The 25,807-nt window shown below is 39.9% G+C and overlaps 1 protein-coding gene across 4 annotated transcripts in view; it reads right to left on the minus strand.

Moving 5' to 3' along the window:
- The window catches only part of Gls (glutaminase), a 69,840-nt gene extending 46,810 nt beyond the window's left edge, over nt 1-23,030 (minus strand). For 2 of the 4 annotated variants that reach the window (XM_076550425.1, XM_076550426.1), the window contains exons 1-6: nt 22,386-23,029; nt 11,835-11,931; nt 11,375-11,496; nt 6,699-6,828; nt 5,598-5,677; nt 3,543-3,706 (exon numbers count right to left, since the gene is read on the minus strand). In XM_076550425.1, coding sequence (XP_076406540.1) covers nt 3,543-3,706; nt 5,598-5,677; nt 6,699-6,828; nt 11,375-11,496; nt 11,835-11,931; nt 22,386-22,816 — 1,024 coding nt within the window. In that variant the 5' untranslated portion in view covers nt 22,817-23,029. Of the gene's footprint in view, nt 1-3,542; nt 3,707-5,597; nt 5,678-6,698; nt 6,829-11,374; nt 11,497-11,834; nt 11,932-22,385 lie in introns of all 4 variants that reach the window. The other 2 variants (XM_076550428.1, XM_076550424.1) reach the window with 2 other exon arrangements.
- Between the last annotated feature and the right edge of the window lie 2,777 nt (nt 23,031-25,807).

The following is a 25,807-nucleotide window of genomic DNA, read 5'->3' on the forward strand; positions in this document are numbered from 1 at the left end:
CCAAACCAGAAACTGGTGGAGAACACCAGCATCACTGCAATGTAACAGCAGCCTAAGTGAGGCTCAGGAGCAGGAACCTGCTTGTTTCCTGCTATGAGGTGAGTAAGGCAGAAGTGAAAGAGCCAATCTAAATTTCCTCAACGTTTTTGGCAATAGAAATATCAACTGTGCTACCATTTAAGTATTTTAACAACACAGAGCTTGGGACACCAAAAAAATGAACATGTGAAACATTTGCAATTGATGGGCATATTTTTCATTTTAACAAATATCTATTTGCACTTGGCAATAAACTATGCATGGAATTCTTTCATACCTTTTTACTTTTTAAACTGCTCTGAATAAGAACTTCATGAAAATCTGGCTCATAACTGAGTGCATATTAAAGTTTAATACATATTTTAAAGAACCAAAAAGCATTTTTGAAAGGTACCTTATTAATCTGGATCTTTATATTTTAGGTATTATACTAAAACTTATAGTACTGTATAAAAATTAAAGTAACCTGATTATCCCATAAGGACATGTTTTAATACATTCTACATACAGCTCGATTTCCCAGTGCTCACCTGTGTTTTCCCCCAGTCATCCAAGCTCCATTCTTTCTCAGTGGTTCAGCTCTGTCACCTTATGTAAACCAACTCAACTCTTCTTTCCCAAATCCGGTATACATAACATATTTTGGCTTTTTTATCTAAGATCATTAACAATATGCAAAACCTAAATTTGTCTTCTAAAACTTTCCATCAGAGGTAATGATTATGAAAAGCTTCACTTTGTCTTCTATTATAATGTATCAGATGTATTATTTTCTACATCTTTTAAGATTAGCTAAATACGTCACTCCAAGAACCAAATCCTTTGCAGCCTCTTGAGCTGATTACTCAACAGGAGGCTATGTGACTGTGAGCTGGTCAAGCTAACCACTGGAGGGGAGATAGGGATGGGCAGCACGGTGGCTTGGCAGGTGGGATGGCTGCAGGGAAGCCAGAGTCTCGGGCCCTGAGTCCAATGTGAAAGTAGGGACTCGACTCCACAGTTGTCCACTGTGCTATGCACATACCTTCACTCCACAACATACGTCACACATTTACACACCATAATAATAAAACAAATTACTTTTAAAAAGAAACCTTTTCTAAAGGTATTTTCCAAAATTGTCACCTCCAAAAACGTTTCCTCACTTATGATAGAAAGTATCAGCCAACTCCATCTCAGAACAAAAACTATTTATACTTCAAACACTTTAAATTACTACATATGCTGATAGAGTAACCACCACTGTTGCTTATGAGTCATATTTACATTAATCTTTATTATCATCATCTTGCATAGCAAGAGTGATATTTATAATCATACTGAAATGAATAGAGGCACAAACACATCTGTCTGCAAAGCTTCACTACAATCTACTAGGGATTTTAAATGAGAAAAAGATCTTCAAATTGTTGTGTTAGGACTGGTATAAACCATGACTCAATAGCACAGAATCCCTTAAGAACTCAGAACAAGTGGGGAACTGAAGCCTACCTACCATTCCTTTCAAGATTGCTGGCAGACAAGACCTTTTGCTAAGAAGTTTTATATTTCAGTTCTTATGAAAACTAGTACTAAAATCTTGACCTCTCATCACAATTGTTTTTAGAGACCATACCACCAATAAAATCATTTTAAAACCATTCATGAACCTGTCAAAAATTTTATTAATAATGTTAAATTCATTTTCCCCAATCCTTTTACTCCCCAAGAGGATTTTCAAATTTTCCTAAGATATTTTACTTTACATGCATGGGTGTTTTCCCTGGATGCATGTATGTCTCTGCACAATGTGTGTGCCTGGTGGTGGAGGCAGCCAGGAGGCCATCAGATCCCCTGGAACGAAGCTGCACAGTTAGTTGTTAATCTACTGTGTGGTGCTAGGAAACAAACCTTGTTCTCTCAAAGAAAAGCCAGAGCTCTTAATCCCTCAGCCTCTCAAAAAGATTTCTAACATTCAAATTCCTACATCTGTTTTTAGATCTTTAAATATCTTCCTCCAAATCAATGTATCTGCCAGAATGACTGAGATTACTCCCCATTGCCTTCCAAAGGAAAGTACTGAGGATATTATACAATGTCTTATCTTCCACAAGTAATAGAATGAATTCTTTCATTAAACCTGGATTTCAATAGGCCTAATCAAGATTTCAGAATGATATCCTCAATGAAGCTGCCAATATCTGATAATGTACATTAGCATAAAATTATGGTTAAAAAAAAGCACAAAGATTATGGTAAAATACAGAAAAAAATGTAGCTGCTCTAAAACCCAGAAAGAAAAACATAGACGATAGCAGTTATGACTCTATTTGAAAAACTAATAAAATACTAATGAGTGAGACATTTCATTGTTTTTTAATTTGGCAGAAAGAAAACTTAAGTTTACCTTTTACAATTTCTCCCAACTTCACTTGCTTCTTTCAATTCTACACCTTAAATCATCCAATAATTAGTAACCTTCACATACCTGCAGGATCAACACAGACGGCAACCTACAGGATCGAGGTCCATCTACATGCGGCTCAGACCTACACCTGAGTCTGAAGCACTGTCTACTTTGTCTTCCTTCCTGTCTGAAGGGTGGGACTCCAGGAAAGAGACTTGTTAAGCAACCCAATTATCTGATGTATTTCATCCAAACAGCAAATGTTATGAAGGAGAAAGACCAAGTCACACAGAAGCAAATCTATCTAACTATCTACCGCTAAAACCACAGTATAGGAACACAATATGGCCTCAAATTTTTAGCCCCAGCCCAGTCTAGAGCTTTCCTCAAGTATGAAAGTAATATATGAACACACATAAATTATGTGAATATGGAAAAAGAGAAACACTACTCTCTACTGGAACTTGCTCCAGGAGATCAAGTCTGCCATTTCATTCCTGCGTGTCCTTTTAGAGTACATGACATTTATTTAACAGTGGTTCACACATTTCATGGACAAATGAGGGCCAGAGCTCTAGCAATGAAACTGGTAAGGAAACTGGGTCTAGCTGCTTCACCTCTGCAAACAGGCTCTTAACTGAAATAATTAGCAACACAATGATAATAATTATGATTACTCCAGAACTAAGAGCTGCTCCCACTGACTGTTCTGAAGTAAATTCTAGGTGTTTTCAAATGTTAGCAGAATCTCTGATAAGCGACTATAATGTAACTTATTTATTAATGGACAGGGTCTCACGTAGCCAAGGTTGCCCTCAAATCTGTTATGAAGCTGAGAATGTCCTTAAGGTCCTGGTCCACCTCACCCCATCTCTTATTTGCCAGGATTACAAGCGTGCACTGTGCCCAGTCATGGAATGTATTCCTTGCCTTTACCTCTCTACTTTTCTTGCTAATGGTGCAAGATAACCTAAAATAACCATTTTGAAAAGTACGTGAAACTCTATGGCAAACTTTTAAAAATAGGAAAAGGTTTCTTCAAAAGCAGAATTCAAATTACTGAGATTTAAACAGAAAAATGAACTATTTCTCCAACCAACTTGTAGGTACTCCTTACCATCTTCATTCAAAAACAGTTTGTTGAATCTCAATCCACTTGGCTCTTTCCCAACATAGCGATGCACATACTCAGTTCCCAAATCATTCACAGCAATGGCATATTTCAGGGGTTTTACACAGGACTGAAGACAGAAGGGAACTTTGGTATCTCCAATAGAATGCCTATGAAAGTAGATTGAAAAAAATTAGCATCAACTAGAAAGTTGCATGACTGGACTTGCTTTTTACATTACAAATTCTAATTCATAATTACTTTTAATTCAACAATGAATGTTGACTTCAACATTAAAGATGTTTAAGAGTTGGCTGGATGACGCTGTATTAAAGGTGCTCACCACCAGGCCTGACAACCAGAGTTTAATCACTGGGACCCACACAATAGAGAACAGACTCCTGCAGCTTATCCTGTGACCTCCACAAGCATGTGTGCATGTGCGAGTGCGTGAATATGAACATTAAAAAGAGTACGTCTAAGAGGGATATTGCAAAGTAAATATAAATAGCAAAAGCTTAAAGCAGTTAACAAAGTAAGTTTGTTTCTTTTGTTTATGTTTTTTAATCTAAGCAGATTTTGTTTACGTATTATGTAAAAATAGGCAACATCACCAATTTAGGAAGAAGAGGCTAGAAATTTGAGAGGGAACAATGGGAGGTTTTGAGACTGGGTTTCTCTGTGTAGTTTTGGTGCCTGTCCTGGAACTCACTCTGTAGACCAGGCTCGAACTCACAGAGAGAACAAAGTAAGTTTTTTTTTTTTTTTTTTTTTGGTTTTTCGAGACAGGGTTTCTCTGTGTAGCTTTGCGCCTTTCCTGGAGCTCACTTGGTAGCCCAGGCTGGCCTCGAACGAACAAAGTAAGTTTTATCAGATGTTAAATCAGTAATGTTTTTCTTACTACTACCTGTATTCAGAGTAAACTAGGCCTTTAAAAATTATGCCTTAGAAAAATTAACATGTATAATTATAATAAAAAACTTCTGCTTTTTATCATAACTTAAGGATATTTCAGATTAGATAACTAAGATCACAAATAAATGAAGTTTTCAACTTTACCTTAAAAAGAAAAACCTAAATACTCTACGGTTACCTGACTTGTAGCCTTAAACTTTAGGGCATTGCCAGGCATGCCAGGATCATGCCTACAGTCAAATCAGAAGCAGAGGCATGACGATTCAAAGCCTGAGGACAGCCTAGGGTACACAGTAAGTTCTAGGCCGGCCCAGCTAAAGAAACTGTGGCTAAAACTGAAAGTAAAAAATAAAAACAAACAAAAAAAGAGTAAAATTTTATCACTCATATAAAAAAGCTATATGAACAATACTTACAAGCTGTACACATTTTTGTTAAGTTGTATTTTCATTTTAAAAAGTAATTTTAAGGAAGGATTATATTTCTAAGCTAAGTTTTTTAGTGGGAAAAACACCGAGATGTATGCCATAATTGTTCTGACATCCAAATTAGAACTTGGCAATGACCCTTAATGTTTTTTGCCTAGAGTTGTGTGTGCATCTGCATAGAGTAGGTGGACGTGTGTGCAATGTGAGGGCAGCAGTCTGCCATCAAGCCCTGCATCCTCTCCGGGTTTCCAAAGCAGTCTCCCCTGGACATGGAGCTTGCCTATTCCCTAGTTTTGTTAGCCCATTTGCATCGAGGATCTCTCTGCCTCCCTTCCAACTGCTGAGATTACCAGAAGCCACTGCATTTGCCTAAGATTTTGTGCCAGAGACCAACTCCAGCCTTCCCACTTGCATACCAAATACTTTATCCACCAGGCCATCATCTCTCAAGCCCCCTCCCTGCCAAAAACAGTTCTTGAAAAAACATTCCCACAGGTTAGCACTTTTCCAAAGGTCTCTCTTAATCTAGATGTTTAAAATCAAATCACTCTTTATAGTTCTCCCCAACATAACACCTTCCAATAATTCTGCAAGGATCCTCATTTGTCAGCAGCTTGCTTAAAATACAAGCACTTCTCAAATCTGGTTTTTATGTATTTCTGGAAGACTGTGATTTAAGGGTTAAAGTTGTTCTCCATAGACTTTTAAATAAACTTACCTTTGCCCATCTACCGTACAGACAGATACACCCCACAAATCAGGACTGAATTTGGCCAGTTGAGGAATATAATCAGCAACCTATCCAAAATAGTGGAAAGACATTAAGAGATACAAGATAGGCAGGGTGTTTTCTCTCACCGATGACTAGTTGTTTACAGTACTCAGGAGCATCAGTCTGTCTTTTAATGATACTTGTAAAAACCAAGAACACTAATACATAAACCTGAGCATCAGCATGGCATTAGGTGATTTTTCTACCACTCGCTAATTTTCAATGCAATCTTTCTTTCTGAAAATGCAGAGACTTTAAAACAAGAACTTAAAGACTTTTTTTAAAGGAAAAAAAAATAAATAAAAAGCTTACAACCTTATACCATTGAGATAATATACAGTCTCAGCTACCACTCTGGGTACTTGGTTGGGAGGACTAGGAAGTGCCCTATTTGTTGGGGTGAAGGTGTCACAGGTTCTTCTGCAGCACAGGCTGATAGGCTGGGCTCAAACCTGCTTAGACAGAAGAGGCTTCCTCTGAATTTCTGATCCTCCTTTCTCTACCTCCTACATGCTGGGAATACAGGAAGGCACCACCATGTTTGAATATATCTGGATAATTTTTAAAAACTAGAAATATTTTATTTTATATTAATGGATATCAGATCTGCAGAAATGTCAAAAGTAACTTTTATTAATTAAAAAATGTAAAGCCACTTCAGTTAATTTCCAAATTTTTTTTTTAAACTAGGTTTCAGTCTAGGCAGAATAACAAAAAGAATTAAGTACTTAAAATAGTTTAAAAAGCACCAAATCTAATGGCATGACCCACCGAGTTGTTTAATTTGTAAACAAAGCACCCAGGTTTATTCTCTCTTTTTTTTTTTTTTTTTTTTTTTTGGTTTTTCGAGACAGGGTTTCTCTGTGTAGCTTTGCGCCTTTCCTGGAGCTCACTTGGTAGACCAGGCTGGCCTCGAACTCACAGAGATCCGCCTGGCTCTGCCTCCCAAGTGCTGGGATTAAAGGCGTGCGCCACCACCGCCCGGCTGGTTTATTCTCTTTATAGTAAATGTTTATATTAGGAAAAATACGTGAATCCAAACCTTACCTTTCCTCCAGACTGCTTTTTAGCGCTTTCATATAACTCATCAATGTGTGAGGTAAAAGACATAAAGTCAGGAATGACAAACTTTCTTCTGAATGCTTGTGTTAACAAGACAATGTTGCTTTGAACACACCTGTGAAACACATGGAAAACACAGTGAGCATCTTTCCACTGTCAGCACCTGCTAACAGCACTAACTGGGAACAGTAACGTTCCTGTAGAGGAGGTAAGTTATGCAGTCCATTTTAACACATGCTCTCCCCATGTTACTTTCTTTCCGCCCAGCTTATCCTGAACAGATAGACATAAATTAGATGTGTCCAGAATTGTGTCAGATACTAAAACAGCAGTGCATTCTTTGAGGTTTAAGACTAGAACAAGTTTCGTACCTTACTAGAATTGATAAATACTCAACATGAGATCTGGCTAACAAAAACCAGTCTTTAAAACACCGCAAATGAGTGGCTACAGAGATGGCTCAGCGGTTAAGAGCACTGGCTGTTCTTCTAAAGGACCTGGGTTCAATTCCCAGCCCTCACATGTTCACTCACAACCATCTGTAATGAGATGTAGCACCCTCTTCTGGCATAAAGGTGTATGTGCAGAAAAAGCACTCGTACATAAATAAATACATCTTTGCCGGGAGGAGGTGGTGCACGCCTTTAATCCCAGCGCTCGGGAGGCAGAGGCAGACGGATCTCTGTGAGTTTGAGGCCAGCAGCCTGAGCTACAGAGTGAGTTCCAGGACAGGCTCCAAAGCTACAGAGAAACTGTCTCGAAAAACAAAAAACAAAACAACAACAAAAACAAACAAACAAAAAACCACCGCAAATGAGATTATGAATATTTTTCAATTTTAAGTAATCTCCAACATATCTTTCTTAGTTCCTGTATAACTACTGGGTAGTATTTCACAAAAAGTTAAAATAATTGCATATATTTTCCATGAATAACACTTTGAAAGTGTTGTAAGATAAAACCAATTTGGTTTGGTCAAACTCAATTTTTGTAAGTGAAAAACATGTTAAGATGTTTATAAAAGTAATGCATCCTTTATAGTTAATTTCTTATAAAGTACCATCATAAATTTTATATTACCAAAACCAAAAGCAAGCTACATGTAAATGTAACACATTACAGAATCAAAAAATGTTTCACTGTTAAAAACCATTTCAAAAACACAATAAACACTCTGATGATTTTAAGCAATACTCTGCTTTCTTCTGAAAAGGATTAAGCCAAAAACATGTTAGTGTAACCTTGAAGAACTTTATGTGCTGTAGTACTTTTTAAACTCTAGAGCTGAAGATAGTCTTAAGATTTCTCAGTATCAGTAACTCAGTCACAGAGTATTTAACTGACAAAGACAACTTGCTACACACATAAACGTCAAGATACAACACAAACTAAACCGAGCGGTGGTGGCACACGCCTTTAATCCCAGCACTTGGGAGGCAGAGGCAGGCGGATCTCTGTGAGTTCGAGGCCAGCCTGGGCTACCAAGTGAGTTCCAGGAAAGGCGCAAAGCTACACAGAGAAACCCTGTCTCGAAAAACCAAAAAAAAAAAAAAAAAAAAAAAAGATACAACACAAGCTATAATAAATACTTTAAGGCAAGGCCCATAATATGATTTAAAAAAAAATTACTGGGTGGTGTTGTTGGAGTATGCTTTTAATCCTAGCACTTGGTAGGGAGAGGCAGGTGGATCTCGTTTGATGCCAGCCTGGACTACACAGTGAGTTCCAGGATAGTCAGGGCTACATAGAGAAACCCTGTCTCAAAAAACACCAAAAACAAGAAACAAAGAAAAAAAGGAAGGAAGGGAAAAGAAGGAAGGAAAGATGGAAAGACAGAGAGACAGACAGAAAATAATGAAGTCAGACCATTATTATGAGAAAATATTTATGTAACTGGATTCCTCACAGATAAATGATATAATACTAAATTAGCATGCTTTGAGGAAAGAGAAAAACAATGGGCATTACTAAATGATTGTGTTTAACCTTAAAAATATCAATACTTTCTTTAAAGTTCCCCCCTTCACAGGTAAGCAAATGAAATTAAGAGGTTGAGTAATACACCAATAAATATTATCATTGATTATAAACATTTAATTTTTAAACAGCTCAAATAGCTTCTAAAATTCAACTTCCAAAAATAATCAAAGTTGCAAGGGAAATATAACAAGCATACCTTTCTCAAATGAAAAAGCTTAAGATAATTCCTAAAATTAAATTACTGCTTTTTTTTTTTTTTTTTTTTTTTTTTTTTTTTTTTTTTTGGTTTTTTCGAGACAGGGTTTCTCTGTGTAGCTTTGCGCCTTTCCTGGAACTCACTTGGTAGCCCAGGCTGGCCTCGAACTCACAAAGATCCGCCTGCCTCTGCCTCCCGAGTGCTGGGATTAAAGGCGTGCGCCACCACCGCCCGGCAATTACTGCTTATTTTTAAACCAAATATACGGGCTGGAGAGATGGCTCAGAGGTTAAGAGCACCGACTGCTCTTCAAGAGGTCCTGAGTTCAATTCCCAGCACCCACATGGTGACTCACAACCATCTGTAATGAGATCTAGAAAAACAAAACAACAACAAAAAAACAAACAAAAAACTAGAAAATTGAAAAAAAAATATATATACTTCATTTTTAAGAAATTACAAATAAAACATGGAAATAACAAGCAAATTCAAATTATCAACCCACTACTATTTCTCCACACTGTCATTTTAAGTGTTTAAAACTAATCAGAAAGCTGGAGAGATTGCTCAGTTATTAACAGCACTGATTACTTTTCAGAGGACTCTGGTTCGATTCCCAGCACCCACAAAATGGCTTATAGCCATCACAGTCTATTACACCAATTTCAAGAGATACAACGCCCTCTTCTGGCCTCTGCCAGATATATTTTAGGTTAAATATCAACACTTTCACTCAAACCTAAATTATCTACCTTTATAACTACTTCTCACAGAAGAAAGGAATTCCATGTTTTAACAATTCCTTTCCAGCAGCGTGGAGATGGGATGGTTTATTTTTGACAACCTCAAGTAGGTAACTTCATATACTTGAGATCATAGAAGGAATGTCTCTGAAGTAATCACCTTTCTAAGTGACCCAAAAATGCTCATAGTCAGGTTTTGAGTTACTCATTCTAGAAACAAAATAAAAAATCTTTTGACAATGACTCACTAGAGACTACTGTGTTTTCATGTCAGGTTGGGTATTGCCTATATTACAATCATAGATTTTTTTTAAAACTTGAGTTTGTGTTTAAAGTTGTGGTAATCATTATATATTAATTCAATTACAAACAGAACTTTATGATTGTGGGTCTTTGGGTTCATAACTGAGAGAATATTTAAATTGTTTTTAATTTCATAATGAAACAATGTTCATAAAGCACATTTTAAAGGTGGTTTAAATGTGCAATTTAGTGTTAAAAATTCCAAAGCCAGTTCCCTATACCAATTACTCACAATCCAACCTACCATCAATTAACTACACTCACAGATAAACTAAAGTAACCTTCCAGAAGGCACCATAATCAAGAAAGAGTACTCTGCACAGGTAGTTCCTAAGACAAATCCTACCCCAAAGGCTCAAACCAATCTAGAAGTGAATTCATGCCTTTCACAAAATGAACAGGTCAACAGACTCCACTTCCTAATACCAACTGCAAAGTAAGCTTACCAGCTACACTTTAAAGTTGGCTGCATCAAGAGAACCAAGAGCCTTCTGGTGAGAATTCAGAATTGGCACAAGTGTCACAAGCATGCCAGAAACTTCAGAGAACCTTACTTAAAAAGGTATCCCTCCCAGGGACTTTGGGATACCCCCAGGAGAGATCTAGAACAAAGCATTCAATCCACCAATGAAAAGAAAGGTAATTACACACACACACACACACACACACACACACACACACACACACACACACACAACTTTTAAATTAAATGTAGAAATTCCTTGGATCCATCTCAACTTAAGTCTGTAGCTTAGAAAACAAAAACAAACTGTCTTACAGTTGTTTATAATTTTATGCTGCTTTCCATTAACTATTAATAAATTAAAGTATTATTTGACTCTTTAGGATCAATTATAAGCATATTCTCTATTAAAGCTAATACAAATACAGTAAAGAAGATTAAGAAACAGATATGTAAATTCAGCAATGTTAAAGTGTTCTCATTCAATCAAATCAAGGTTTTAATCCTCAAAGTTGTCTTAAGTTCTCAACTGTTTTGCAAAAAAAAGAGAACAACCCAAAATCCATTCATTAATACATTTGAAAAAGAGAATGAGGTCATGCAAATACATGAATATAAGGACTACAGAGCTGTCTGAAGTCCTCTTATGTTGCTCATCTACATTACCACATGGAAATAAACTTACAGACTAAACTGAGAAAGTCAGCAATACTGCAGACAGTGGAACACCCGGACAGAATACAATCCCTGGGCACAAACAGCATTGATAGCAAACTTTCATTACAACCGATTTAAACCCAGTATATAACAGACCTCTAATACACGCCATAACTGCTTTTCAAAGATATAATATTCACAGATCCCTTTTCTCAGTAACACTACAGCACTGGTCTTTAAAATGTAAAATCGTGTTTTAAAAGCACAATCAGCATACAGCATAGCAAATCACCATTAAAGGTTTGGCAGAAGTTTTTACTTTTTAAAAAGATCTTTGTCTAGCATGACACCATCTGACGTTGTCTGAAGAGTTAATCTTAACATATCCATACACTCTTTCAACCTGGGATCAGACGTTCGCAATCCTGTAGATTTGAGTGCCTGTTTTTAAAAAAATAAGAGTTTGTAAATATACAGCGTAGATAATGTATATGCTTATTCCAACTATAAGTTTCATTCCTGTATAATAAAGTTTCTACGTAAGACTTGATCATGTATGTAGTATTTATATCACTATTATCCACTTTCTGAACAAGTTTCTCACTCTTTCTTTTTCTTTCATTGATCACCTTGAAGTGAACATGGTAAAAATTTGAAAACAAGAGAAACACTGTCAGAACCTACAGGTCAGATCAACTTGAAGACTATATTTCAGCAATAGTGTGTAACTGACTAGCATTACTTCTTTGAACATTGAGAGAAAAATATTAAAAACTTACTGTAATAAACTTGTGAACAGGTATCTTTTCTTGTCCTTCTGCAATGGTATAGAAGAGCAAATCTTCCAAGCTAGGTAACAGACCCTGTTTTATTTTACTAAAGGAGAAAGAAAATAATACAAAATTAATCCTTGTGTGTATAGTCTAATGGATGAAAATCAAGTCCATTATTAAATAACCATGTACCAAACTATAGTTGAGATGATGCATTCATAAATACTATAGCCACAATAAACACTGATTCACCAGAATCAAGTCAGTACCATTAGAAACCACACTGGAAAAAAAAGTCAAAAAAAATTTAATAGTTTTCAATACCAGGTCATTTTTATTATTACATACATATATAATTTTAAATCTAGGTTCTGTTTATGAAAGAAGACAAGCAGTATGTCTCCTTCCAAAGTCTGGGTTATTTCACTTACTATGATGATTTCCAGTGACATGCATTTCCCTGTAAATATGACTTCACTGTATTTTACAGTTCAATAAAATGCCACACATATGCACGGGACATTTGCTTTACCCACCCGTTGGGTATCAACACAGTTACACTTCCTGGATAAGAGCCGTGGTTGTGCTGATTCTGGGTAACTGTAAGCATGAACTCCTGACAGAATGTAAGCACTTAATTGATAGGACTGTAGTGCTTTTTCTTTTCTCCATGTGCATGTATGTGTGTGCAAGTGCCTGCAGGACCAGGAGAGGGCAGCAGATATCATGGACCTGGGGCTAGATCAGTTGTGAGCTTCCTGACTTGCATACTGGGAACCCAACTTGGGTCCTCTGGAATAATACCAAGTGCTTTTAACCACTGGGTCATCTCTCCATCTCTTGTAGTTATTTCTAAAGCAGTGCACACTTACATTAATAACAAACAAAAAACCAACAACAACGAAACTTCACATATCATAGAATATTAGAAGAAAATGTCACCAGCAATACTAAAACTTAATAACTAATTTAACAAAACTATGTTAAGAGTAACCAAACTTCTAAATGGGAAAGCAATCTTTCCTATCTACTGAACAGCCTTTAAGTAAACAAACTGTCACACACTAATTTAATGTATTCTGGGTGGAAAGGTTTCAGAACTCAAAACATACTCCATTATTCCAATTACTAATCACTGTCATAAATATTATAATTGTTACAATTGCAGGTCTCAGCAAGGCATAACTAACACCTGCAAGCCCAGCACTGGGAGGCTCAGATAGGAAGATCTCTCTGAGTTCAAAGCCAGCCTGATTACAGAGGGAAATCTAGGCCAGTGTGTGCTTCAGTTGAGACTGTCTCTGAACAGAAAAGAATGGCAGCTCTAAGGCAGACCAATCCACCGCCTACCTACCATGAATCATACACACACACGTGGAAGAAATATATATAATTCTACTTCAGAAAGCAAAAAAAAAAAAAAAGAAAAGAAAAGAAATAGAATACTAATTCTTAAATGTCATCAGTTCTAGACTAGTCATAAGTATAACAGCAACTTTCATGGGTAAATTATGTACATTGCTCATTTAAAAAAACTAACAGATCATGTCTGTCTATAACTATTTCTGTGTTGTTGAAAAGACCTTTTCTACATGTCTAAATGATTCCTGGATTTAAAGATTATATAACAGTTCTGAACTTTAACAGGTCTACTAGTATTTCATTATTTCCTAATGAAATTACTTCTCAGTCTCCTAGTATGATATATATAGAGTGATACACACAAAACACCCCTCTTTGAAAAGATAATAGCTAAAAGAAACATCAATATTTGCATCAGTATCATTTATATTTATTTTCAAAACACTGTTGTACCAACCTCAACGGCTTTTAAATTTTTGTATTAATGTATGTAAGTGCAAGTAGGCATGTCATGAAGAAGTCTGAAAACAATTTTGCGGAGTCATTCTCTCTATGGGGTTTCCAATGATCCTACTCAAGTTTCTCAGCTTGGGTGGCAATGCTTTTATTAGTTGGGCTATCACCTCTAAAAGTATATCAATTTATCGATACTAGTATGTTTTAAAAATTAACCTTTATAAAGTGCTAATGACATATCCTCTCATAATTTTGACCTTCCACAACCTTTTTTTTAAGCACCTACAATTTTTTAATAATAACAGAAAATCACTTACATACTGTGCTGTTTTATGAACACTCTTATTTAATCTAATCTAATTAATGATCTAGTGACAGAAATACAAGTCTTACAAAAATATTGTGTAATTTCTGGTACTAAACAAATTTACTAGCTGACAAAAATGAGTAACACTATCTCTATCCACAGAGGGAGAAAGATACTAACTCAGAGAGGGTAAGAACCTTCCCAAGGTTGCACAACAGCAGAAATGAATTTTGAATGTACGTTTCTCTGAATGTGGGATTCAAATTTACTACACAAGCATGTTTTCTAGGTTTTATCCTGATCTAATAGCTTTAAACAAGAGTTCAATAATACTGATGACCCAGTATTTAAATAAAAATTAAACCAGCTGTCAAAATCAGTGAATAATAACATACCAATTATTTACAGAAAATGGTTTCTCAGATAAAACTTTAGATAATGGCAGTATATTACTTTCAAAACTGCAGAATAAGCTTTCTACATATTTATCACACCAGTAAATGGTATTTACTTTGCCTAAAAGCTATGTAAATAACACTAAATATAGACTTCTTTCACTTATGGTACATAGTGAAAAAAAATTAAAATGGTTCTTTATTACCATAGCTAGCAAACTGAGTAAATATTTACTTGCTTAAAAGAGAAGAAACTAATTTGTATCCATAGAAAAAAATGCAAACCATGCCTACGATACATGATCATAAAACTGTAAAGACTGAAATGGCAGCTCGTACCTGTAATCCCTGCACTCAGGAGGCCAGAAACACCAGGATTCAAAATTCAAGGCCAGCCAGGGCTACAGAGCAACTAAGTCTCTGTGCCCTGCCCCCACAAAGAAACTCCACAGAAATGACTACAGCTTGCACCAAACACACACCAAAGAGCGTTCTTGCCTTATACTTATTTCTCTTCTCTAAATTATTACCTTTATGGTATCATAACCATGTGTTTTACTATTAAAATTGAAAAGCTAAACACTATTATATGCTAGATGGCTATTTTTTCCTGCCTTATCATAGCTTCAGCTGTCAACTTGACACAAATCTCGTCACCTGGGAAGAGGGACCCTCAACTAAAGAGCAGATCGGATTGGCCTATAGTCATGTCTATGAGACATTTTCTTAATTGCTAGTTGAAGTAGGAGGTTCCAACCGATCCATTCCTGGGCAAGTGGAGCTGTACCTTCTCAAAAAGGCACCCGAGCAAGACAATAGTTTTCCTCTGTGGTTTCTGCTCTAAGCTCTGGCCTTAACCTGTAAGATGAAATAAATCCTTTATATTTCCTGCCCAATTTACTTTTGGTTATGGTGCTATGCTGGCTAGTTACATGCCAACTTGACACAAGCTGAAGTCATTGGGAGTCAGACTTCAACTGAGAAAGTGCCCCACCAGATTGGCTGGGAGGGCCTAGACCACCAGAGGTGGTGCCGCCCGCTCAGGCAGGTGGTCTTGGATGGTGTAAGGAAGCAGTCTGAGCACACCATGAGGAGCAATCCACAGCAGTCCTCCTCCAGGGCCTCTGATCAGTTCCTGCCCTGACGTCCCTTGAGGATGAGCTGTGATATGGAAGTAGCAAAATAAATCCTGTCCTCCCAAGTAGCTTTTGGTCATGGTGTTTCATCACATTAGAAATCTGAACTAAGAAATGTGTATTTCACAGCAACAGAAACCAAACTAAGAATTGTTAAAACAATCTTTTACAAAGCAAGGAGATTATTTTAAACAAATAGTACTTTGGTACCATTATAGTTAACTTATTCACAACTACATTACAGGGTGAAGTTAATAAAAAACAGACTTCAGTTATAAGTATGGAAAAATGAAATAGCTCTGAAAATATAATGAGTGGCCCTTTTCAGGCATGAATCTTGTCAGAGTATTTAAATAGAAGGAACAAACAACCTTTACAGAACATAACAGAAGGAGGGGCAGCAGATGGAGAGATGAATTTTTAAGGTCTCTCCTAAACCTAAACCTAAAAAAGACCAATTAATTCAATAAAGTGTTTCACAGAACTGTCAACAGCAGTTGGGGGAGTACTATGAGCTTGGTTAGGTAATATACTCTTCTGGGGTATTTTGTGAAATACACAAAATGAGGTAGAATTAAATGATCTTCGAAGTCATTTTCCAATTCCAATTGTTAATGAATTGCTTAAAATAATGTCATAAACTAATAAAATCATAATTTTACTCACTATTTACATATCCTTATTTTACAAGTACATTCTTAATGTAAAAACTATGGGTGGTACTTAATGTCACAATTTTCTTGGTGCAATACCTACTTATTATTCTTATACAACCAGAAATGAGGTATCAGGATAGCAGTAGCAGCAGGTTATCAAAATTTAACTGAAAGGGGTCTTCCATTTTTTAAGATGTTTTCACTCACAAGGGAAATCCTGCTTAGAAGCAACTGTTGAGAGGTAGAAAAAGCATGTCCACACGGACAGCTAATACTGCCATTTTTGTTCTGTCCATCTATTACTCTTCCTAAGCTTTCTTTAAAAATTAAGATCATACAGTTCACAGAAAATTTTGTATTTTAATGACCTTAGCACTCCATTTCCTTGCAGCTTTAAGAAATGGTTAATTTACTTAACGACCCCATTGATGCTGCGCATGTGAACCCATTACAGCTAACTATATTTTAGCACAGCAATAAAACTACAGAAGGGGTCATCCCTTTCTATAAATAAAGCATCTCACTCCAATATGTAAGATGCCGTACTAAAAATATTGGGGATAAATTTTTCTATTATTTCAGTTTATTTTGTTAGCCTAGATTACTAAAATAATTTATGAGTCCCTAAGTTAAAAAAAATCTCCAAAAAGTCTGTACTGCTTTAATAACTCCTATCCAAAAAAAAAAAAGAAAAAAATCCAGTTCGTCAAACTATCAAGAGAAGTTTAAAATCTTTAAAACTGTACCAGAAATGAGTAGATGAAAATACATTCCCAAATCCTGACATTATCAAATTGGTATTCATTACACTAAAACAACAAGCTCTACGCTTTCAAGGTAATACTTTCACGTAAACTTTTCTTTAGAAATCAGTAAAGAACACTGAATGCCACACACCAGAGAACGGGCACCTCCCAAAGGAGACGTTTCACTCCAACTTCGTTAGAAAACGTCGAGTTCAGACATTATTTCTATGCACTATTTCATAACCCAATCAGTTTTATAATGGAGTAGTCTGGGGTAAAATTGGGAGTAAACGTCTCTGTGCAACTGTGCACAGCACTGCCAGACACCAACAATCACAAACTTTAAGTGTGTTTGTTCTCAGCTTTAATCGTTCCTCTTACAGTAGGTAACTTAGGTGAAAATGTCCACATAACTATAAAATATGCCCTTGATTTATATAGGATTTGATATTTAAAGAATGTTTTTTCATCTCAAATATTACAGGAATATAGTAAGTGTTTTATTATTGATTTCAAATGTCTTAAAAACTGAAGAAACCCAAGTATCTTCCCAAACTTGCTCTTGAAGGTAACATTTACTTCTCAGAGGAAAACAATATCCTTCCCCCCTTTTGGGCTAGGTATCATTGCCTCATTAAAAAAAAAAAAATGAAATTGAAGCTGGAGAGATGATAGCCCAGTGGTAAAGAGTACTTGCTGCTCTTGCAGAGGACACAGGTTCAATCCCCAGCATCCACATGGTGGCTTAGAGCAATCCATAACCCCAGTTCCAAGAGATCCAAAGCCCTCTTCTGACTTATGAGAGCAACTAGGCATGCATATATATGGTGTACATGCATGCATTCAGGCAAAATACATTAAAAAAATAATAATTTTTTTTTAAAAAGGTGAAATTCTATTTGGTAGCTCCCCAAATTCTGTGGGTGGCAGACTTCTCAATACAACAAAGCTGCAAACAAGAAGATAAAATTTCAGGACTGTGAAGTTCACTGTGTCTGTGAACTTTATGTAAATTTGTTTAGACTAATACTATGCAGTTACTTGCTAATCATATACAGGTTTATCAATGACTACTAGATGCATGGTTTAATGTAAATATTAGGCTTCAAAAGTATACAGTTACTGGCACTTTCTTCTCTTCCCATTAAAACTACAGGGTTGAAAGGTAGTTTAGTCGCATAACGTGCAAGTATGTGCAACATCTAGGCTTAAACCTCTGCTTTTGGTGCAACAGACAGGAGAAAGCGCTGACTCAGTTTACTCCCAGGGAAGTCACAAACGAGAGGTAACTAAGAAGCACAAAGGAAAAAATTAGATGTTCTTTCGACCCTAACTCTAAGAGAATGGTAAATATTTTCAAAAGACTATTATTACTTTAAGTTGAGTTTGTCTATGTGAGTGCGTGTGCTCACGCATGTGCAGGTGCCCGCAGAGTCCAGGAGTGGGTGTTGGGTCTCCTGGAGTTAGGCTGGACATGATGATGCTGGGCACTGAACTATGATCCTCTGGAAGAGCAGTAAGCACTCTTAACCACTGAGTCACCTCTCCAGCCCTGAATCGTAAATGTCAACCTTTAGGAATCCAAAGTAGATGAAATTGAGAAGGATCATGGAAGTATCTGCCACCTATTTCTGTTTTTATTATCCAATACCAAAATACATTATCTACATCTGCCAAATACTAAATTTCATTTTCAGCACTGTTTGAGGGACATATTATTAAATCTTACTTTGAAATTCAATTTCCACAAAAGACAGTAATTTTTGTGCCCCTCACATTCTATTTACTAAAAGTAGGAATTATGAAAATATGCCATACCATACCTTTTGAAGCTAGGTGAAATCACTTTTGTGTGCATTTTATTTTAAAATTTAAATATTTTTGTGTAATTAAAAGTATATTTTTTAAAACTCCAGACTTCCTGGAGACATGCAGACATATTTATTGCATAAGGGGCATATAGTTTTTTAACAACTACTAAACTGCTCTCCAAAACAGTGAACAAATTTATACTTTAAGACCAGCACTGCAAGAGATTCTCCTTCCTACCACTTTGGGATCATCATACTTAACACCTGCCAAAATGATGGAAAATGGTCTCATGCCTATTTTAACAGAATGTTTTCAATAATGCACCCTATAAAAATTAGGTTTTGTGAAAAGTACATACCAGTATTCCATCTACCTAATCCCTTCTCCTGGTAAAATGTCCAAACCAAAGGTAATTTAATATAACCAAAACTCTTAATGCCACAACACATTTGTAACTGATAATGTTCATTCTAGTCCATGTTGTTTTCTGAAAGTGATACCCTACATTAAAATATTAAATTCAATTTCAGTGTGCAAAACAGACAATTAGGGGAAATGATGAATTTGGCAATACAAATTTTAAATTTCAAGTCATGTCAAATATAAATGGAAGGGCAGAGCCTGCTTAAGAACTAAGGTACTATCTATACAAAGGTCAGCATCAAAGCTAAAGGAATGGAGGTCCTGTCGAGAAGGTAAGGAAGGAAAGGAATGAAGATCTCAGTGAGGAAGGAAGTGGCCAGGAAAGCAGACCTAACAACTCTTTTAAAATGAAAAGAAGCAAGCCCAGCTGTCTGGTTCTTAATGATGGAATGAATGGGGAGAACAAAATTCAGACCACTACAGAGACGGCTTGAGCAAAGATCATTATGCTTATCTATGAGCTATTAAAATGAACAATGTCATGTAACAACCTCAGACTGAAGGTCTGTGGACAAACCTCCGCCTACAGGTGATACGGCTCAAAGAGTTTTACTCGCTTTTGGAGAAAAAGTAAGTAGACAACTTGGTTATATTCCAACACCTACAATTTAAGATAAGGTTAATAAAACATAAGGTCCAAACCGAGGAAAGACAAGCAATGTGACCTAATGGGAGTGCTGTGGTTAAGCATTAAGTTTGCTCTGCCCTTATTTCCCAACAAAGTTTAAAAATGTAAACTGCACATCATCTCATGTAAGACATGTTTCTTTCAAGACAAACTTTCTCTGGGAACTAAAAATAAAAACTGTCACATGAGTCTGAAATTCAAATATCAACACCTACAACAGGTTTTTAAAGTAAAAGAAGAAATACTTATTTAGTGATTAAAGCTGTGTAATTTTAACACACGTCCAACACTGTTCTAAGCCTTGTATGAAATTGCAACTCTTAATGTTCACATGGCTATTTCTTAGGAACACTATAAAACCTGGCAGACCTAGGAGCGCTGGCAACGCAGGCGACTGCTGAGGGGGAGGGAGGCCTGTGCGGGAGCCTGAGCACTCAGAAGGGATAAAAGCACCTAGAAAGGTCAACTAGGAGCTGACCCTAGAGTGAGAGAAACGCTTCTTACGTGGAAAATGAAGCAAGCGTTCAAGAGAGGAAAACTTTATTTTTGGAAAACAGATCAAATAAAACTTCAACCAATTTATAATACTGTCTATGTTCCCTTTACATAAATTCATGACGGGGTGGTTTGAACCTTGACAATAGGTTCTCTCAGGACTGTCATCCTTTTTGAATTGGTTCTGAACCTGTTTAGTTACCTAAGTTTTGGTGCAAACACACACACACACACACACACACACACACACACACACACACCACTAGTCTAGTCCCTTAACTAAAGTCAACAGGGTTATCTTATTGGCACTTAACACTCTCCAGGAATCTGAGCAAACCTTGGGGAATTCCCTCCCTAAACTGGCTGCTTCTGCTGGGCAAGATGAGGGGGGACAGAATGGGACATAAGCCAAAATAGCATTCCTACGTTACAGCTTTGAGATGATTTATTAATATTATTAATAGGGCAGTGAAACCAGAAACTTTTGGGGAAACCAAACATGAAAGTTCAATTTCCTATCTGACTTTTAAAAAAGGGCACTGGAGCCATCATAGGGTGGGGGTGGGGTGTCACAGAACCAGACATACTTTTAACAGAAAGCATCTCCTATTCTGCATCCTGTGAATATTAACTATTAAATGGTAGCAAATGCACTTTGCAATTCTGTTAAATGTAAACATGTGTTTTGTGCCACAAGCCTGGTAAGCCAGACGTGAACCCTGTATGTGATTAAACATGCATAATACACATTCTACTTTCTAAAACATTGAAGGTGTAATTTAACCAAGGTCTAGGTTTAAAAAACAAAACACTAAAAGGGATCTGAATTATCTAATCCAACACATTTCAATAATGGTCATCAAGCTAGTTTGTGGCACAAAACCATTATCACAGAATACCACAAATTTTGTTCATCATTAAGTGCTTTTTGTTTGTTTGTTTGTTTTGGTCTGAAATAACACTTTTCACTCTGGGAAAATAACCAGGAAAGTTTTAGGAAGGTCCCCACATGAATTACAGGAAACATGAAACAGGCCTGAGCTTGAGGTTATAAAATTCGCACTTTCAGTTTGACTTAAGGCACCGTGCAGAGCTGGAAAGAGGATAAAATGCAACAACAGGGCACACCATGTCAGTATAAAGTCAGAAAAATAGGGTACAGGAAAAGCCTGAAGTCAACGTTCTACCTAGTGGGGAAAACTAAACCTATTTATAGTATAGAAAAGCATTCAGGCCGGTGTCATATTTAAGAAAACTCAATTTCGTTCAGGCTCAATTCCCACACTATACACACAATGAGTCAACATCCTATCACAATTAAGTCCCCCAAACGACTTAGATTTTTGCATGCTTATGTCACACTTCATTTTTGCTCTTTTTTTTTTTTTTTAATTTTAATTTTAAAAAGGCCGTCAACCTCACAGAAGACATCCGACAAGCTACTGCTGGTCCCCGTAGGAACAGGTGGTCCGTGCTGCGTGCCTCATCCTCTAGGCCACATGTCCCTATTCCGCCTAATCTCATTTCTGAAGCATTATTTCCGGTGGCCCAGATGGCTCTACGCACGCCAAAAACGATCCACCTCAGAAGGATTAAGAGCCCTCGGCCACATCTGGCATCCAGTGGGATGGTGTGGCAGAGGCTTAGAGAGGAGGCAGGCCGTGTAGGGGGGGGGGGGGGGGAGGCTGGAAAAAAAAAAGGTGAGTCGGGAGGGTAGAGGCTCCCCGCTCTACGCCCGACTCCTCAATGTCACTGGCTGGAGATGGGATGGATGCTCGCGCGGCATCCCCCTCGCGGGGCCCAGGAGGCGGGCCGGGGTGGCGGCCGCCAGCCGGGGTGGGGAGGGGGCAGGCAGGGGCTGCTGCAGAGCAGACCAGCCCCGCTCGCTGGGCGCTCGCCGGTCGTCCCGGGGCGACCTGCGCGGGCGGGCGGGCGCCGAAGGGGAAGTGGGAGCAGGCGGAGGGGCGCGGGCGGGGCCGGGCGGGCCTGATCACATGGCGCAGCCGTCGCAGGCCGCCTGGCATCGTTTTCTTTCTCTTCCGCGAACCCTGGGGCTGCCGTAGCAGCCCCGCCGCCGCCCACCGCCGCCCCGGGGCCGGGACCCCCCTCCCTCGGCTCACCCACGCCAGCCAGCCACTCACTTGTCGCCCGCGGCCACCATCTCCTTGCCCTCGCTGTTGCCGAACGCGTCCGTCTCCCCCGGGCTGTCCTTGGGGCCCGGGGCTGGCGAGGCTGGGGGCGGCGACGCCCCGGGCTGCTGCTGCTGCTGCTGCTGCTGCTGCTGGGGCGACGGCGCGCCTCCCTTGCCCAGCTCCTGCAGGATCTCCGAGGGCGAGCTGGACAGACCGCCGGCGCCGGGGCCCTTGGCGCGGCCGCCCCCGCCCCACCACGGGTGGAGTCGCGCGGCGGCCACCAGGCCCGGGGCCGGCCGGCTCCCGCCCCGGGGCCGCCGGCACAGCGTGCCGAGGGGCTGCGCGCGCCGCAGGGCGGCTCCGACCACGACCGCGGCGGCGGCGGCGGGCGGCCGCAGGAGCAGCTCGCGCAGCATCGCCGAGCCTCGCAGCCGCATCATGCCGCCGGCGCCCGCTCGTCAGTCGAGGATGCTCCGGGCGTGGGCAGCCGCGCGCCCCCCGGCACGGGCTCGGAGGGAGGGCGGAGGAAAAGAGAAAGGGTCCACGGCGGGGTGTGGCCCCGCTATCGCCGCCGCCGCTGCCGCTGTCGCTGTAGTCGCTGCTGCTGCCGCCGCCGCTGCTGCTGCTGCTCCGGCCGCCGCGAGCTCCGCACTGAGACGGACGCGCAGGGGAGGGCTGGAGACATTCCGCGCTCACCAGCCCGGGGGGGCGGGGCGCCGGCGTCCGCCCCGCCCCCTGCGCGCCCTGCCATTGGCTCAGCCTGCCGACCCCGCTCCTCATTGGCGAGGGCGCCTGTCAAGTCCGCCTGGGCGCCCGTGCGCAGTCCCGCCAGGGGTCCGGGAGGGCGGGGAGAAGGGCGACTGACGTGTGTGGCCGCCGCCGCCGCCGCCGCTGCAGCCGGCGAGGCTCCCCTCCCCTCCGCTCGGGCCGCCTGAGGCCACGCGGGGCGAGCGCCGCCGTTCCGGAGTCTGGCCATTCACCAGGCAGGTGCGCTCCCGGCGGGGTGGGGACGCGCGTCCCCGAGCTCCGGAGGACGCCGGAGCGCTCGAGTGCCAGCCGCCCTGGGCTGGAGCGAGGCCGGGCGGCGGCGGGTCGCCGGGTCCACGCCTGCTGCTCGCCCCCCGGCCGGGGATGGGGAGGCGGGGGAATGTGTCCGCCCTTCTGAGGGCATCGGTCTCGCCCAGGCAGCCCTGACGAGCCCCAGCCCTCTCGCAAACGTGCTTAAAACTTTCCATGCTTGGCGACTGCCCAGAAGTGAAATGTTTTGGAAAAAATGAGCAAAATCCTTTCAGCTAATGCAACTTAAGACATTTTAGAAACGTTGGCGAGTGGGGACCACGCAGGGAGAGGAAGCCAGGGTAGGGTGGCTTTCCTCTCCCCACATCGTTTTATTTCATGCACACCAGCTTTCCAATTTTTTTGAACGGCGATAATTTCATTGGTGCTTGTTGGCTTGAAGGCAAAATTGCAGATACTGTTTTTTTCTATTTTAAAAGCTGTTTCGTTGGTTTAAAATAGAAGCATCCGAATACCGTTTCTCAAAACCGGCTCAGCTCAGCATCACTTCGTCTCTACCCTTCCAGACGTGTGGGTCATGCAATACTCCCAGGGCCTGCCGCACACATTTCTCTCCAGAATAAAAAATGTCTTTTAAACTATTTCCTGAAACAAATGTGAGGCAAGAAGGGTGTAAGGTGCATCATTAATTCACCAGATTTAGTAATCCGATGACTCTTTAAATGTTGAACGAGATTAGTAACCAAAGAATCTGACTTACTCATGTGTTGTATTACACACAGGTTTGCCTTGTTAAAGTTGGGTTTTGTTTTTATTTTCTCTTTTTTTAGTCTGCTCTTTAAATGGAAAAAAAAAATGTGAGGAAAGTGACTTGTGGAAAAGAAAGAATTGCAAATTATTTGGGTGGCTTTTATTACTGCTTAACGTGAATGTGGTGGTTTGAAAGAAAATGGCCCCCAAAGGGAGGGGCACTACTGGGAGGTGTGGCCTTGTTGGAGGAAGTGCGTCACTGTGGGGGCGGGCTTTGAGATCTCTTTTGCTCAAGCTTCCCTCTGTGACAGTTGACTTCCTCTTGCCTCTGAGTCAGGATATAGCACTCTCAGCTCCAGCACGTCGGTCTGCATGCTGCCATGCTCCCTGTCATGATCATAATGGACTGAAACTCTGAAACTGTAAGCAAGCCACCCCAATTAAATGTTTTTATAAGAGTTGTTGTGGGTATGTCTTTTCACAACAATAAAAACCCAAACCAAGACAGAGGACTTGCCAAAGATATTATTAGTGACTCCAAATTATGATGTAATTAGGAGAAAACATCACATTTTTGGGAAAAGGTAGTAAAGATTACCCCTAATAATACCTAACTTTTTTCCCCACTGATTTATGGATGGCTTGCAAACCTTAGTGTTGTTCAGTTTCTTAGAAACAGCTTTTCTCAACTCATCCAGACTACTCACCAATCCAGTCAATATTTCCATAGGAGTTTTTCCTAGTTTCTCCCGTTTCTCAATGAAATCCCCTCTGATGGTTAAAGGTTTAAACACTTTCTAGTATACTTAACTATTAGGTGCTGGGAACCTGACTAAGTAAGTGGGTAGAGAGGCTAGCCACTCAAGTGTGAGGACCAGAGGGTCAGATCCCAGGCACTTACCTTAAAACTGGGCCTGGGAGTGTGTGTGTGTGTGTGTGTGTGTGTGTGTGTGTGTGTGTACCCCAAGCCCTGGAGCTGGGTGGGGGTGGATCCCTAGGACTCTGTGCTCGCCACTCCAGCTGAATTGGTGAGTTCCCGAACCTCTGACCTCCACACAGAGGCAAGCACACTGCATACACTGAACACATGCAACATACAACATTGGACCTCCACTCTGCCATGTGGGATGCAGCCCCACAGCCCTGGTGAGGTAATCAGCCATCGAGGGAGAAACTGGAACATGTGGCCTGTGCTTCTGCTCTAACCTGAAGAATGTTGCTATGCTCACCTCTGAGGGTCTGTGTCCTTCAAGGTCAGGAAAGGCTAATGCCTCAAGATGGTAACATAACTTCTCTGTAGATTTCCCATCTTCATCTCACAAACAGCGAGCTTACTGTTTGTTGTCCAAGAGGAGAAGAGAAAGTAATTCTCCATGGACCGGCAGATCTCAACCTGTGGCTCACAACCCCTGTGGTGGGGGTCTGATGCCCCTTTCACAAGGGTTACCTAAGACCATTGGAAAACACAGATATTCACATTACTATTCATAACAGTAGCAAAATTACAGTTATGAGGTAGCAGCCACGATCACTTTATGGTTGGAGACACCACAACCTGAGGAACCCTTAGGCATTAGGAAGGTTGAGAACCATTGCCTGAGATGAAAGATGAAAAGACCTGCCTAACATTCTTCCTGTTGGTCTGTTTGAAAGTCTAGTGGAAG

Source organism: Peromyscus maniculatus, chromosome 13 (genome assembly GCF_049852395.1).
Source record: "Peromyscus maniculatus bairdii isolate BWxNUB_F1_BW_parent chromosome 13, HU_Pman_BW_mat_3.1, whole genome shotgun sequence".
Classification (NCBI taxonomy): domain Eukaryota; kingdom Metazoa; phylum Chordata; class Mammalia; order Rodentia; family Cricetidae; genus Peromyscus; species Peromyscus maniculatus.